At 41.2% G+C, this 16,085-nt stretch overlaps 1 protein-coding gene across 4 annotated transcripts in view; it reads left to right on the top strand.

Annotated features, from left to right (window-relative positions):
- abtb3b (ankyrin repeat and BTB domain containing 3b) overlaps positions 1-16,085 on the top strand; it is an 80,382-nt gene that overhangs the window by 58,912 nt on the left and 5,385 nt on the right. Inside the window, exons 4-14 of one of the 4 annotated variants that reach the window (XM_085281652.1) lie at positions 3,454-3,606; positions 3,855-4,020; positions 4,742-4,831; positions 7,153-7,254; positions 8,925-9,018; positions 9,330-9,465; positions 10,499-10,719; positions 10,810-10,988; positions 12,430-12,535; positions 13,720-13,782; positions 14,678-14,728. In XM_085281652.1, the coding sequence (XP_085137778.1) occupies positions 3,454-3,606; positions 3,855-4,020; positions 4,742-4,831; positions 7,153-7,254; positions 8,925-9,018; positions 9,330-9,465; positions 10,499-10,719; positions 10,810-10,988; positions 12,430-12,535; positions 13,720-13,782; positions 14,678-14,682 (1,315 nt within the window). In that variant the 3' untranslated portion in view covers positions 14,683-14,728. Of the gene's footprint in view, positions 1-3,453; positions 3,607-3,854; positions 4,021-4,741; positions 4,832-7,152; positions 7,255-8,924; positions 9,019-9,329; positions 9,466-10,498; positions 10,720-10,809; positions 10,989-12,429; positions 12,536-13,719; positions 14,040-14,677; positions 14,729-16,085 lie in introns of those variants that run through there. The other 3 variants (XM_085281651.1, XM_085281649.1, XM_085281650.1) reach the window with 3 other exon arrangements.

Genomic DNA, 16,085 nt, shown 5'->3' with positions numbered 1-16,085 from the left:
CCTCAAGAATTAGCAGACAGCATAGATTTTATAGAACAAGAGGGTTATAACTGAACTGATTTCACCTTTTGGTTTGTGGGCTACCATTTTAAAGTCATATTGTTTGTATGATAACTGGCAAGAAAAGAAACCAGCACCACACAGATGGTTGAGAGCTCCTGCCAGACTACAGAGCACCAGAAATGCTGAGTTCCCCCACCTGTCACCCAAAGCATCACAATATTGGTAAATTATAGGAAATTCCTCCACTTCATTGAGTCATGAAAGGGAAACTTTCTTCTGCTTTTGTTCATTTCTGTCCGTGGCTGTTTAAGGGACTGCAGTTTTTTACACTTGACATTAGATTTATTTTTGAGCCCTGCGATCGACGCTTTATCAAGATGAAAACTGAGTGAATGTTTATCTTACCTTCATCAGAAGGACATATACAAAATTCTCCTCGATACCTGTAAAGGTTGTCAGCTTAATTTGAAAATCTATGTGCTATAACAAACTATGGAACTGAGATTCAGTTTCAGTCATCCTGCATCAAGACCTGAAAAGCAAGTCAGGTGAGCAGCACAATGTTAAGCCTTTATTTGTCTACCAAAAAATAAAGCACTACATTATGGAGGTAAAACAGGAAACAGGAAAGCACATAAATATTGCAATTTATTAGTTTAGTAGTAATAATAAAGGCACACCACAAGTCACTGGGACAAAAAGTGGAAACTGCCTTTGGTTAGACACAATCAAAGCTTCTGCATGTCTCTTCCTCCTCCTCCTCACCTTATAACACAGTCCAGTGGTGATGCTGCTTCTGCAGAGATCATTCTGCTGCAACTGTACACCTCTGCTGACTGTTTTTTTTCTTTATTATTGTATTTCTGGCTCTCTGTGCTAAGCCGTGAAATGGCAGACCAGATGTTTTCCTCTGGAAGGAAAGTACAGTGAATTGTCAACGTCTTGGCTACTTGAGCGAGCCCTCTGGGTGACCTGAGTCGTGGAAGGAAGGGGCAGTTGGAGCAGCCGTGAACAGACTTGCATTGAGAATTACCACCACTGCCCTATTGGGAATTTATATTCAGGAAGCTGTGGGACTCTGACGGTGACACATGTGGCATGAAAATTAGGCAGTGTTTCCATAGTGTTTGGATACATGTTCCCACAGTGTTCACTTTCTTTGCCACTTCTACTCATGAAACATTTATTCGCTGTATGTTCAGTATTTCCTCTGCTTTGGTAGAAACCTCTTTGGAATACAGAGCTGACAGTTGAGCCTGAGCAGTCCAGACTTTCATCACCTGTCGTGGAGCAATTTATCAGTTAATGTGTGTCCCAGATATCCAACTTATGTCTGCTTTAGCTCCACCGTTTGTAACCAACATCATATTTAGCGCATGTTATTATATATTTTTTTAGGTCATTTTAAATCCAATTCTGGACCCAACATTAAGGAAATCCCTCTGATTTCAACTGTTTCCTTGCAGAATGTCTGCACTTTTAAAGAGAACTGCATGGAAACAGGGCGACCTTGAACTGCTTGTGAACCAAAGTTTCCATTGGGCTTGAGAAGGAATGCATTGGCATTATACGTTTCCTGACTCTTGATTAGGTGTTGTGCAGAGCTTTAATGAAGTCTGCAGAAGTAATAATGTCACGTGGCTGTAGGTCAGGCTCCTTTGAAGTGAGTAAAACACAAACACAAGGGTTTGCATTTCTTAGCATATCAAACTAATATTGAGTGACCCTCCTGTCAGCTTAAAGTAGCAGAGATGAGAGAGTTGTGCAATCAGCGTGTGTCAAGGGCAGCCCAGCCATTAAGACATCCTTTGTAAAGCGACATACTGATTAATAAATCCGCAAAGAGCACACAAACACAAACACATAACCAGCTTCTGGATTTGGCAACAGTCAAATAATCTGTCTGAGTTTTTTTTAAAGAAACTAAACAAATTGCTACTACTGTCGTCCAAATGCTGTTATAAAATTAAAATGATACATGGTTTAAAAAGTAAATATCAGTTTGTTTAAAAACATTTTTGTTTGCATTCCAATAGCGTGTGTCAGACTTTTGTCCTATTATATTACATAATAAGGTCTTGAAAAGTCATTGTTCTTCTGTAGTTATAAAGCACATGAGTGTGTCATTATGTTTTGCATTACCAACTCACTTAAGATTGCTTTTGTATCAGTCAGTCACAAAGGTGAACACACATATTGTATATGTATTTCCATTCATATGGATTCCATATGGCTGTTGTAAACACTGATGCAGGATGAGTGGAGGAGAGAAGGCCAGAGGTAGAGGTTTTGAATTCTTCTATTTTACATAATTAAAACCAGAACACGGCTTCAGGGATTAACGATGGGCATCTCTTGTTATTACTGACATTTTATACGCTGAGCAATCAGGCTGTTATAGATGAAAATGATTGCCACATGTATTGATAATAAAAAAAAGTTACAGGCTTTGGGTGATGGTGGAATAATAATACGACCTCGCCTGAGGTTTTCTCTGTGCTGTTTACTGATTACATGCAAAGAGGACAACTTTAATAAAGGTGAGCTCAATATAAACTGAAGCATTTGTGGTCCTGGCGCTGGGTTTTGATTCTCTTTTCTCAGCTGTGGTCAACATGGAGCATGAAGGAGCTAGACTCATTTGAAATGAATCTAATTACATAAGCCCAGATGATGTGTAGTAAACATAGCTTGTTTGAGAGCCCATGGGGGGTTTGCCTGGTTGGTAATGCAACCTAGATTGTTTGCTCTGTGCAAATACAGCTTTAAACGCCTGTGTGCTCTCTCAGTCTTCTCTGTCAGAGAACAGGATGTATGATGTATAATGGTTGTTACCTGCTGCCGTCTGAACGCCGCAGTACTGTACATTTCCAAGGAAGCAAACACACGATCAGTTTACCTTAACTGATAATGATCTTTTATAATTACTGAAATACGTTACACGGAGCATTATAGGAAAACATGAGGAGGAACTGCAGTACTTGATCTTGTGAAGTGAAAATGATGACACATGTAATTCCTGGCAGCATTATGACATCACGATTCTTTTAAAGGCATATAAGTCTTATAATGCATCATCCCCAATTTGCAGTGCATTGTGTTGGTTTATATGGTGCATTGTGGCATATGGGTTTATGTTCTATTAAACAATAAGCAACAGCGGGGCAGTATTTTATGGTATTATGACAGACTTTAGATCATTAAACAAGAGCAGAGCAGATTAAAATGATCATTTTCTTTCAGTTATATGGTCTACAACCTCTCTACATCTAAACACCTCTTTTATGTTCTGATTTAGGGTCTTCAAAGTGAGTTAATCTTTTTCTCAATAATTAACAGTGGCAACAAAATAACATGCAAATTCCGTTTTAGTGAAATGCCTGCGCACACCAAGTGCGACTTCACTGTGTTTATGGTGGCAACTACGTGTGCTTCTACCTCCCTCTATAGGCCATTTCTGATCTTGCCGCCTCTGATGGAGTGGGTGCGTGTAGCTGTGGTTCACACCGAGCACAGACGCAGCTTCACTGTGGACAGCGATGATGTGCGGCAGGCTGCCAGGCTGCTGCTGCCTGGAGTGGACTGTGAGCCCCGCCAGCTTCGGTAGGCCCGGGAGTGAGTGGGCTTGCGCTTGAGCTGCAGAACATGTGTGCAGGCAACTTCTTTATCTGAACCCACAAAAAGCATACACGCATACATGTCAATTATGCATGCAGGGAAAGATGTGCGTGTTTCACGTCCTCCCTGTAGTGTCAAGAAATAAAGCCTGCAAGGTGTTTAGGGAAAACACTGCACGTAGCAAACAGTAATACTTGTCAGCTTGCACTCACTTTGTGTGCTATGCTTTTCAGAACGGATGACTGCTTCTGTGCCTCAAGGAAACTGGATGCTGCCTCTTCTGAGGCAAAGTTCCTGCAGGATTTGGGCTTCCGCATGCTCAGCTGTGGACGCACAGACCTGGTAAAGCAGGCTGTCAACCTGCTAGGGCCGGATGGTATCAACAGCATGAGTGAGCAGGTTAGAAACACAGTCAGCATATTTAATAATGCATATACCGGCACATTTGTTCTCATGAACACATGAACACACACACACAGCCTGTGGAAGTGTTTATTTTGTTTGTTTTGTAAACTGAGGTTCCTCCGCTTCTGAGCACAGTGCTGACTCTTGAGCTAAAAGGCAGTTATGCATATTAAATCTTATTTTGACATATATTTTCCTGCATTAGAGCTCTGCACTATATCATGACTTCCACCTCAAGTACAATAAATCATCAGGGGAATACTGCAAGTGTAGCTCCTGATTTTCCTTGGGAAAATCAACATTCAGTTCAGGGCTGAGCTTAGCAGAAGCTTTCACATACAGAGCGCTGTACTGCATGTGTCCGTCAGACAGCCTCAGGTAGTGTCCCAGATGGCCCAGAGGAGATCTTAATTCATGTGGTATCCTTTAAAATGTTCATCAGAAGCAGAATATCGCTGCCATCGAACTCTACCCTGAATTTGAGCTGTCGAGAAGACAAGCAGACCAAGCATTAAGCCTTGTTCTGTAGCTAAAAACAAATGGTATAACTCAAGTTCACATTACTCAGTGGGGGGATAAGAAATTCCCTGAGAAAAGTGCTTGAAAATGGTGTCCTGAAGCGAATTTTTAGGATTTGGTTATGCCATTGAGTGTTTCGAGAAAATGAAAGATTAAATCGCAGCTGCTTTCGTTCTCTGTGCATCTACTTGTGTAGGGTATGACCCCGCTGATGTACGCTTGTGTCCGTGGAGACGAAGCCATGGTGCAGATGCTGCTGGATGCAGGAGCAGATATTAACAGCGAGGTCAGTGGTTAAAAAGAAAGAAAGAAAACGTTTATGTCTGCTGTTCTGCTTTTGGCATTGAGCAGAAGTCAGCAGAACTGAACCAGGCTGCTTTGATTAGAGAAATATCGTTTACCTTTTTTGTATTATAAGATTGAGCTGCTGAGTATAACTGAAGTCTCTTTGTCAGACATTAGCACTCTTTATGCCCATTTTATATGTAGACAATTTAAATTAATAGTACTGAAATAACGGTACACATTAATGTAACAAATGTATTTGTATTCTTATTTTTCCTTTAAATTGGAGAAAACCAAACATGTCATCCGTCATTTCCTCTCGTTTTCTCCCATGTGTCGTGCAGCTAAATGTACAAGAGGTGAAGATCATGAGGCACTCACTGCTGTGGTCTTATACGCTGAAATCTATTTGCATTTCAGCAGTTAGAGTGTGAAACGTGACACAGAGGTTTCCTGCTGACTCATTCTTTTCTATGTCCGGGAAAAAATAGAGATCAGCTGACTTAAAGCAAGCAGGATTCCTCACAGAGTCTGCAGAGAATCGTGACGGCATCCTTTGACTCTGCGCAGACATGAGCGAGGTCATTCGGTTGAGGTCTCATGATCCTGATCTCCGTTAGTCACTTCAGCAACAACATGTCCCATCAGCTATTGTGTCAGAGTTGATTTGCAGCCCACTGCATTCATGACAGCTGGCCAAAGCACAAAGCACTGTCAACGACTAAAACCTAAAGACCCACTTTAATATTCATTTCAGGCATGTGTATTTCCATTTTTAGAAATGTATTATGTATGAATTTTGTTTCAAAATGTATCGTGTACTTTCATTGCATGAATCGGGTACCAATGATAAATAGGAAATGACATCAGAAAAAAAAAGACCCTGCGGACTAATACTACAGGTTCCAGTAGTGGGAAAAGTTTAAGTGAACTAATAATTTTCCGATCCAAAATGATCCATAATTACTTACTAATTATGGAATATTGAATAAGCCAAAATAGCAAATGGGAACTTTGGGATGATCTCCCCAAACTCAGAGGATGGTGTTCTCGAGGGACATGTAGAAGATAAGGGTTATGTCCCCAAAGTGCTGACAGGTGGACTCATGTAAGGATGAAGGACCTGTCATACTTAAGGGGAATTTCCATAATGCTTGCCTATATAGTCTACATTGACTTCAGTGTTGGTTCAAGTGCTATTACCTTGTGCTCTTGACACTTATTATGTAAGATTGCTCCAACAGAGAATCTCTTCTCAGTCTGACATAGACTGTAGCTCTTGCAGAGGAAAACCTTGGCCAGCTTACACAATATACAGTAACTACATTAAGTAATAAAAAATACTATTATTGTTTCATTGCACTTCACATGCCCCCCTCATGTGTATTTCGCCTGTATACTCTTCTGTATTCAGCTGGTACCTGATTCATACAACAACATGACACTATTAAGTACCAATTCATAAAATCTAATGGACATCCCAGCCTCGTTTTCTCCCAGAGCAGTCTAAGTAAAAACATGTCCCTTTGTGCTTTGTTCATGCTCCTGTGTCTCGTGTATGTCACATTTTTAGTTTTTAACCCTTGTATGGTGTTCGGGTCTGTGAGACCCGTGTTCAGTTTTTTTCAAAAGAAAAATTAAACAATTAATTATTTTTTCACGTGTAAATGTGTTGTGTCTTTCCACTCACTCCACTTGATTATAACTGATTTATTTATAACATTTTATATAAAAGAAAAACGAGAAGCACATTAATTCATAAATGTGATCTAACAAAGGTAAAGGGAAAAAATTAACCATGTTTGCTGTTCATATGTCTTGTAATTGGGATGAAGTAAACATCTGTTGAGTAATTTAACATAAAATTGTTTGATAGTGTTAATTTGGAAAGCCAAAACTCTAGCGGGTCCACCAGACCCATGAACACTGGCTGAGTAACAAAAATACGAACACCACACAAGGGTTAAACCTGGCCAACGAGCTGAGCCTGGGAGAGGTCAATTCAGAGCGCTGTCAGAAAAAGCCAAAGCAGAGGGTGAAAAGTGAGGGTGGAACCATTAGGACAAGGCCTAACTAGACAGATCAATTCATCGTGTTCATTAGGAGGCAAACACAGTGGCGGGATGTCCTCTGCAGCCCCACGATTCCTGGTTAATTACTCTAGTTTCTCCTGTAGAGCTTGCTCTCTCCCCTTCTCCCCTCCCTTCAGCTGCTTGTCTTGTGCCTCGTAGGCCATGCAGTAGATTTAATGGCTTCGTATCTCTCTCCCTCACCTTTGTCCCTCCTACCTACCCAACCCACCTACCTGTGTCCCTTCCCCAGGTGCCAAACTCAGTGCACAAGCACCCCTCAGTCTTTCCCGAAACACGGCAGGCGACGCCCCTCACTTTCGCTGTGTTACACGGACATGTGCCTGTGGTGCAGGTAGTGACATTCTTTCTCACCTGTGATTCTCTCATCGTGACCTTTTGTTGTGCTTCAGCTCATGGTTGGTCATCATTGCCATTTCTGTCATCAAAGCTTCTCAGTGGTGATGATGACTGCTCTCCACTAAGAGTTTTCTCCTCTCTCTCTCTCTTTCTCTCTTTATTTTCCATTTGTGAAAATGACCTAGTTGCTAAATATATACAACATGAGCTTTACACATTTAAAGAGGGCAATTGTGCAGCCATGCTTTAGGTCAGCACATGGCTACCTCCAGTCAATTTGCACTTTTGAGCAAATGGATCAAACTGAGTTTAGCAAGTGGAAAATGGAAACACAGCAGCCTAATTGTTATCGAACTCATTTAACTATTTCTGTTTGCCCTCTGAGGGATCTGATTTTGAATCATTAAAGTCCAGCGGAAAATGTTTTGGTAGTGCTACAGTTTGGTCTTTGAGGGCATCAGAAAACTGAAACCCTGAAGTTAAAAAAGAGTCAATTTGGTGTAAAGTCATAGAAAGTATTACCATTAAAATGTAACAAATTCATGAAATATCTTTCATTAAGGAGATGGTCTAGATCATTATCTCATTAAAAATAAATAAATAAATGAACAATTTTAATGAAATTAATTTATTATCATCAAATATCCTGCAGTCAGTGTCATTTTAAGTCTTCTGTTTATTTCTGATAGGATCTGTTTATATGAAGAACTTGAAGAGCAGTTTACTTTCGCTGAAAATAAGTCTTCCTAGAAGTATAGTACAGGTGAATTATCTGAATGTTGATAAAGTAAAGTTAAACTGGACTGGAATGAAAGGGTCCTGAATGTAGGCTGGTTCAATTCTTATTATAATCATACACATCTTAAAATGGCTAGAAATATAACAGGCAACCTGCACATTTCTGTGTGTTCTCTGGTTTTTGGGGAAGAGGTACTGAAAGACACTTGAAGAGTGCCTCAAAGAACCTATAACAGCATCCCATAAGTGTATGTGCCAGGCGCTAAATCTTTCAAGCCTTCAGAGCTTGCTAAAGCAGAATTTGGGCCGACAGTAACAGATTTTGCTGCAGCAGCCAGGTTTCTTTTATATCGCTGAAACAGCCTACATACGGTAAAGTTAGGAACATGTCTTTAGGTGTGGAAACATTGTCTGTATGTATTTAAAATATTCAAGAAAAAAGGATTCAGTTCCTGGATTGTCTGTAATTGAGTTTTTCCAGCTTTTTTGGTTGTAGTTTCGCTTCCTATTACATTATATATATATATATATATATATATATATATATATATATATATATATATATATATATATATATATATATACATATTTGTACAATTTTGTAATGTGAAAATAAAGAAACTAATGGAAAATTAGCAACCTTTAACATGCAGACAAAAAGAAAACTAAGCTTAAAGTTGGCCAAAATTGACGATCATACATTTGACTTTCATCTATTTAGTTTATTTCTCCAAAATTAGCACTTCTGTTTTAAAGAGGTAAAATAATAGGCAGTGTTTTAAACTAGCCAGTTTTAAACTAACCATCCTGACATCAAATTAGACTCATTAGCAAATGACTCTTCCTCTCCCCCTCACTCTGCTCTCTTGTCTTCTTCTTTGTCTCTCTCTCTTTGTCAATCATGCTCACCTGCATCCTCACCTGCAGCTGCTGCTGGATGCCAAAGCCAACGTGGAAGGCTCCCTGCAGGATGGGATGGAGAACTACACGGAGACACCGCTGCAGCTGGCTGCTGCTGCAGGTACTAAGACACAGCAGGACTCCCATCTTCCTGCCCAACTGTATCACACCATGCTGTCAGCAGCAGCTGGCCATCTATACTCAGCTGATAACAACACCTGAGTGTCAGCATGATCAGTGGCTGAATTACAAGTTTAGAAGCTTGCTTCTCCTGGGGGCTGGAAGAATAAAGACAAATAGAGCCATGAATGTGGAACAAATGATGAAACGTGTGCTTCTCTCTCATCTTTCTCTCGGTCTCATTTTCGTTTAATCTTATTATTTCCGTGTGTGTGTGCGTGTTTAACTGAGCCAGTCATTTTTCATGTGCAGGTAACTTTGAGCTGGTGAGTTTGCTGCTGGAGCGAGGCGCTGACCCCATGGTGGGAACTATGTACCGCAATGGAATTTCTACTGCACCACAAGGCGATATGAACTCCTATAGCCTGGCAGCAGCACATGGGCACAGGTAGGTGACGAATGCATTCATGTTCCCTTCAACAGCAAACATACAAGCACTGTGTACTGTGTACTCTTATTTATGTACAAACACAACTTCCTTAGAGGATGTCTGTAAAATTAGCACCACAGGTCTTCAGTTTCCTGCATGAGTAACCTCCTGTTGTCTTTCTGTTGTTTTCAAAGTATTGTTAAGACTTAAAACTCTCCAAAACTATTTTAAAAGTTTGGCTTAACAAAATGGCAAAACTGACAGGGTTACACTGCAAACAGTGTACTCTGTACAATACTGTATTGTCTTTTAATAATCGATCCAGAATAGTTTCTGTTAGTACTTTGCTTTACGAGCTTATCTGTATAAACGGTCTCTGTTTTTGTGTCTTTGTCTTTCTTGCTGCCAGTAAGCAAAAATTGTAATTAGCAGAGAATTTTCCATTTGAATGATATGTTTCCACTTCATTTTGTGTCAAATTATGTGGTTGTTCTTGCAAAGTAGGTGGAAATCATTCTGAAATATAGACCTGTAAAATATAGCATTATGTCAAAACCAGCAGTTTTTTTGTTTGTTTTTGGTTTTTGCTAGTTATTTTTCAGGCTAGACAGCTGTATTTTTGGATTTTAAAACTAAAAGCACCTTTATTTATATTTTGCATGAAATTGTATAAAAGCCCATGTGTGTAATTGCTGTTTACCACTGAATATAGTATACTTTACATGCCACAAATATAAAGCTCTTTGTATAAACCCTCTGGGTTTTTGTTTCTTCTTATGGACTCGTTCTCCCATTCATCAAAATGCAGCTATTTCCATTGATTTATTTTAACTTGCCAGCAGACTACAACAGTAACGACCCCCAATTACTATCATATCATGTTTAAGTCCTTCCATTTAAATAAAAAAATCTAGCCCACTTCTGATTCAGGGCCGGAGATGCAAACTTATTTTTGGTAAAAAAAAATCAGTCAAATAGAGTCCTGAAATCCGTTCAGTCTAATCGCAGTTTTTTTCTCTGCTTTTGTTCTTTTGCCTTTTTTGATTTGTAGAAATGTGTTTCGCAAGCTGTTGTCCCACACAGAGAAAGGGAAAGGAGATGTCTTGTCATTGGAAGAGATTCTCGCAGAAGGCTCAGAGCTGGAAGGCAGAAGCATGTCTCAGATGGATCTGATCAGAACTGGAAAAGCCAAACTTAAAGCTCTGAAGGAAGCCATGTACCACAGTGCTGAACATGGGCATGTAGACATCACCATAGATATACGGAGTCTTGGTGGGTTTTCTGGAAATGCATGCATGCGACTTCTACAGTATCTTATATTGTATGAAATGTATTTCATATTGGTGTACTTGTGAAACTTAGGAGTCCCATGGACTTTGCACACTTGGCTGGAGTCTCTGCGCACATGTTTCCATCAGCACCGCCGACCTCTGATCCAGGGTCTTCTGAAAGAGTTCAGCTGCATTGAGGAAGAGGAGTACACCGAGGAGCTCATTACGCATGGCCTGCCTCTTATGTTCCAGATCCTCAGAGCCAGCAAGGTACTGCCCTGTGTGTGTTTCCTGTTAACATAAAACACAGGCAAGTGTCACGACATATTGGATCATTACCGTAAAAGTAAGAACATTTTCTTCAGAGCTACACTTTAGTCTCCATCCTCTTAAGTGTCTGCTCTTCACTAAACCACAGTCATGTCCTCCTCTTTTTTTGTAGTAATGCTATTACATAGTCAGGTCATTAGCTTCACGGTGACCGACAGAGCCCCAGTGGCTTACTCAATATCTATTACGTAAAATGATAATGATTTCTGATAGACGCCCGTTCCTCTCTGTTGCAGTTTATCATATTAGGCCCTCGTCTCATTACTTCAGCTTAGGATCCCTTGGTAGGCAATGTTAGAGTTCACCCAGCTCATTGTTGTCCTTGTTCTGGCACTCATCTTAGCTTTGTCTGCTGTGACTTAATCTTGATAATGCCCTGATGGCATGATAGGTTAGCTGTCATTGCTGATATGAGAAAAAAAACACTGCACAGTTTCAGAGTGTGAGTGTGCATACACTCATATAACTGAAATACACAAGCAGAGCCACAGAGACTCACGTGCATGGGTCTGATACCAGCAGCATACCTCTCTCACATGCACACACGCACATACTCATATACTCGTACACTCCAAACATGCTATGCTTCGCTGGATTGCTGCAGTGTCAGTCCTTGTTTCTGTCTTGGTTGATGTATGGCTCGGGCCACTGGCCCTCATCTCTGAGAGAGGCTCTGCTTGCATCACCTTGAGGTCCACAGACATCAAGGTACAGGCCGTTTGTCTTTTCTGTACCAGACACTCTGTTGCCATGTTCCTCTGAAGCATTCATTCAGCCTCTTAGTGTTTAGTTCATTTTAGATAACGTTGATTAAATGTATATCTGTATATCTCTCTTGTCAGCATAGAAAATTTTGAAGACAATGCAGAAATACTTATTTGTTAGAAGTTTGTTGCATTCAAGCAGGATGACTGCACACATGAGGCTTGTGCTGTAGCATGCCTTACCTTCACTTTGCCTCTGCACACACACAAGTGAAAAGTTTAGAAGGGTAAGAAAATCTCCTGTCTTTTCCTCTTAATCTCACTCCTACAGTAGCTCAGCCTGTCGCTGTATTTCCCACCACAGCAACCTCTAAGGACGTGTGGGTGTGAAAAATAAGTCTGATATCTATCTGATCCCCTTGTAATGTGTGAAATATCCATAAATACAAGTTTTACTGGAACGACTGCTTGAATGAAGTGGATGCTAAGCCTGGTAAGGCTGCAGAAGTTTAACCTCTCTTGGTATTTGCGTCGGGGCTGTTTGTGTGGGAGAGGCGCGCCGTGCAGTATGTGCTTATGCTCTTACATAACATAGACTCCTGGATGCTGGCTTAGCATGATGCATCCAAGGTGAGCTCTGCTTACCCTCTTCTGTCACTCTGTCTGTGTTTTGTCAGAATGAAGTGATCAGCCAGCAGTTGGCTGCGATCTTCACTCAGTGTTACGGCCCTTACCCCATCCCCAAACTGGCAGAGATCAAGAAGAAGCAGTCATCACGTTTGGGTGAGCATATTTCTTCATCATTTCATTTAATTATTAAAGTGTATTCACATACATACAGGCACGCAGCAGGAGCATCAGAATCATTTGTCTTGTCTTTTTTAGTCTGCCCTTACTAGTAAATGCAGATTAGAAAGTGTGCACGACACCATCTAGTGTTCAGAAACTGGAATAGAACTTTTCAGGTCAAAATTCCGAGCTGCAGAATTTTGACCTGAAATTGGAGTTCATAAACTCCAACTTCTTCAAAATTCTGCAGCTTGGGTCATAACTTGCACTCCGTTAAGTGCTCATATTACCGCAGTTCTTCAGCAGCTTCACTGTTTGCCCATAGAAGCCAGGATAAACTTTAAAATCTTACTTCTCACGTTCAAATGTATCCATAAATCTGCTCCTTCATATTTGTGTGACCTGCTCCATATTGCCACTGTTTCCCGCCCTCTCAGATCATCATCTGCTATTCATCTTACCTTTCCGTCCTCACACCTTATTACCAGAGATGGGCAGTAATGCGTTACTGTAATCCAATTACTTTTTTCAAGTAACGAGTAAAGTAAGTGATTACTATGGCAAAAAACGGTAATTAGATTACCGTTACTTTCCCGTAGGAACGCTGCGTTACTAAAACCATGATTTTTTTGCGAGAATGTCTCATGACAGTGACGTAAGCGAGTGCGACGCTCGTGACAACAGCTGTGTGCAGATCAACAATGGATCATATCACTGGAATTCCCAGCTTCTACCGTTCTACCTTTAAAAGCCGGAGAGCAGTCAAGTCAAGAAGGCTTCTACCTGAGACCCCCGCGGAGTCATCATTTTGCGTTTCTACCTTTAAAAGCCGGAGAGCAGTCAAATGCTGGAAGTGGAAGCTAAATTGGCTAGTCATTCATATGTATATTGGGTCGTTACCTAGGAATTCTGGAGGGAGGGGATTGGGGGAGAAATCAACACACATGAGTCTAGGTCCTTTGTTGCTGACATTTATTGATAAAAACAGTAGTTTCATTTCATGTTATTTCCTTTTTCATTTCAAGCAAGGAAGTGGATGTAGTTAGTAAGTAAGATATTTCAGACATTATTCTGACACAGAGGAGGAGATACTGGAATTATAATTAGTATCTATGCATGCATTTGTGATTTTGTTTGACCTTCCCATTGCTCACAATTTGAATTTGTTCACACTGCAGATGAGTGTCTCAGTCCCCAAACAAGCTCTCTTTTTCGGTGGAGAAGCAGTCTCCTCATCCGCAGTGAGTGTGGAGAAATCAACACACATGAGTCTAGGTCCTTTGTTGCTGACATTTATTGATAAAAACAGTAGTTTCATTTCATGTTATTTCCTTTTTCATTTCAAGCAAGGAAGTGGATGTAGTTAGTAAGTAAGATATTTCAGACATTATTCTGACACAGAGGAGGAGATACTGGAATTATAATTAGTATCTATGCATGCATTTGTGATTTTGTTTGACCTTCCCATTGCTTACAGTACAAAAAACCAACCATTTGTACACATATGTACTAATAATAATAAAAAGTGAGTGCAACACTGCAACCCATCACCCCGTCGTTCAGTGGTCGTTGATCAGTGGTCCATTGTGGCACCATTCAGAGCACTGGTACAATAGTACCAGCAAGATATGGGAAGACATTGCAAATGTACTTGGATTTTAGGTTGCAAGCCACCCAAAACTTGATCCCAAACTTGTCAGGCTTACTTGCAATATACTGCAGGAAACCCGTCACCCCGTCGTTCTGTGGTCCATTGTGGCACCACTGATCAACGACCACTGAACGACGGGGTGACGGGTTGCATTGTTATGTGGTCACACCCCCGTCGTTGATCAGTGGTCCATTGTGGCACCATTCAGAGCACTGGTACAATAGTACCAGCAAGATATGGGAAGACATTGCAAATGTACTTGGATTTTAGGTTGCAAGCCACCCAAAACTTGATCCCAAACTTGTCAGGCTTACTTGCAATATACTGCAGGAAACCCGTCACCCCGTCGTTCTGTGGTCCATTGTGGCACCACTGATCAACGACCACTGAACGACGGGGGTGTGACCCCGCTGATCAGTGTGACCTGACCCCACTGATCAATTGTGATCAAGGGTATATATATGATACAATCTCACTGCACTTAGCCTAACCCTTCATTGCCCTGAAGAATCCTGTGGTGTACGGACCTCCTCTCCAAGGAAAGAAAATGCAGAGAAGACTCACCACCCAGCAGGCGTTGGAAATGATCCTGGCGGAAGTCGACCCTTGTGACTCGGATGGAGAAGACCTAGAAGTTCAGCCGGATTCGGACTCAGAGCTGTCTGATCAGTCTTCCGGTTAGTTTCATTTCATGTTATTTCCTTTTTCATTTCAAGCAAGGAAGTGGATGTAGTTAGTAAGTAAGATATTTCAGACATTATTCTGACACAGAGGAGGAGATACTGGAATTATAATTAGTATCTATGCATGCATTTGTGATTTTGTTTGACCTTCCCATTGCTCACAATTTGAATTTGTTCACACTGCAGATGAGGAGACTGCTTCTCCACCGAAAAAGAGAGCTTGTTTGGGGACTGAGACAGCGAAAGATGGCACAGTGTGGCGTGAAGAACATGTGGGGACCCGTCTCCCTTTCACCCCTATAGAACCGTACGCTGCAGATGGAGAGCCAACGGCTAAGGCCAGGAGAAGTATCTTGAGTCGCCTTCAGAGCTTCCTGTGTTTCATCACTCTTGACATGCTTCGTAGCATTCAAGAATGGACTATTCAACATGCACAGCAAACGGAGCATGTTTGTTGGTTCATGGACCTCCCTGAACTAATGGCATTTATTGCTATTGTCATCTTGCGGGGGGTTTACAGGGTTCCATCTGTAAATGACTGCTGGTCAGCAAACCTGGGAAACCCACAGATAATTGGAACTATGGCACGAAACCGCTTCCAAGACATCATGCAACACCTACGCTTTGATGACAAGTCCACCCGCTGTGATCGAGCAAAGACTGATAAGTTCGCAGCAATTTCCAGTGTGTGGGGATCATTTGTCACCAACTGCATCACGTGCTACAACCCTGGTCTACATATCACCGTTGATGAACAGCTTTTCCCATCAAAAACTCGGTGCAGTTTCCTGCAGTATATTGCCAGTAAACCGGACAAGTTTGGGATCAAGTTTTGGGTGGCTTGCGACCTAAAATCCAAGTACATTTGCAATGTCTTCCCATATCTTGGCAAGGACCCCAATCGTCCCACTGGGGAGAGACTTTCCGAAAATGTAGTTATGAGGCTGATGGAACCATTCCTGGACAAGGGCAGAAATGTTACCACTGACAATTTTTTCACATCGCTTTCACTTGCGCAAAAACTTCTTAGACGGAAAACCACCATCCTCGGCACAGTCAACAAGATTCGCAGGGAAATTCCTCAATCCACTAGACAGACAGATCGCAATGAATTCACCACTCAGGTATGTTGCAGGTCTTTTGTGGTTCTATGTTTATGTGTTTCATTGTGTGTAAAAGGGCTATGGAATTAACAATTTATCTTATTTCT

Source organism: Mchenga conophoros, linkage group LG7 (genome assembly GCF_057382185.1).
Source record: "Mchenga conophoros isolate Kocher_MC1m ecotype Shallow Benthic linkage group LG7, M_conophoros_male_GT1.1, whole genome shotgun sequence".
In the NCBI taxonomy this organism is placed as follows: domain Eukaryota; kingdom Metazoa; phylum Chordata; class Actinopteri; order Cichliformes; family Cichlidae; genus Mchenga; species Mchenga conophoros.
This window is presented reverse-complemented; position numbering and strand designations above follow the sequence as displayed.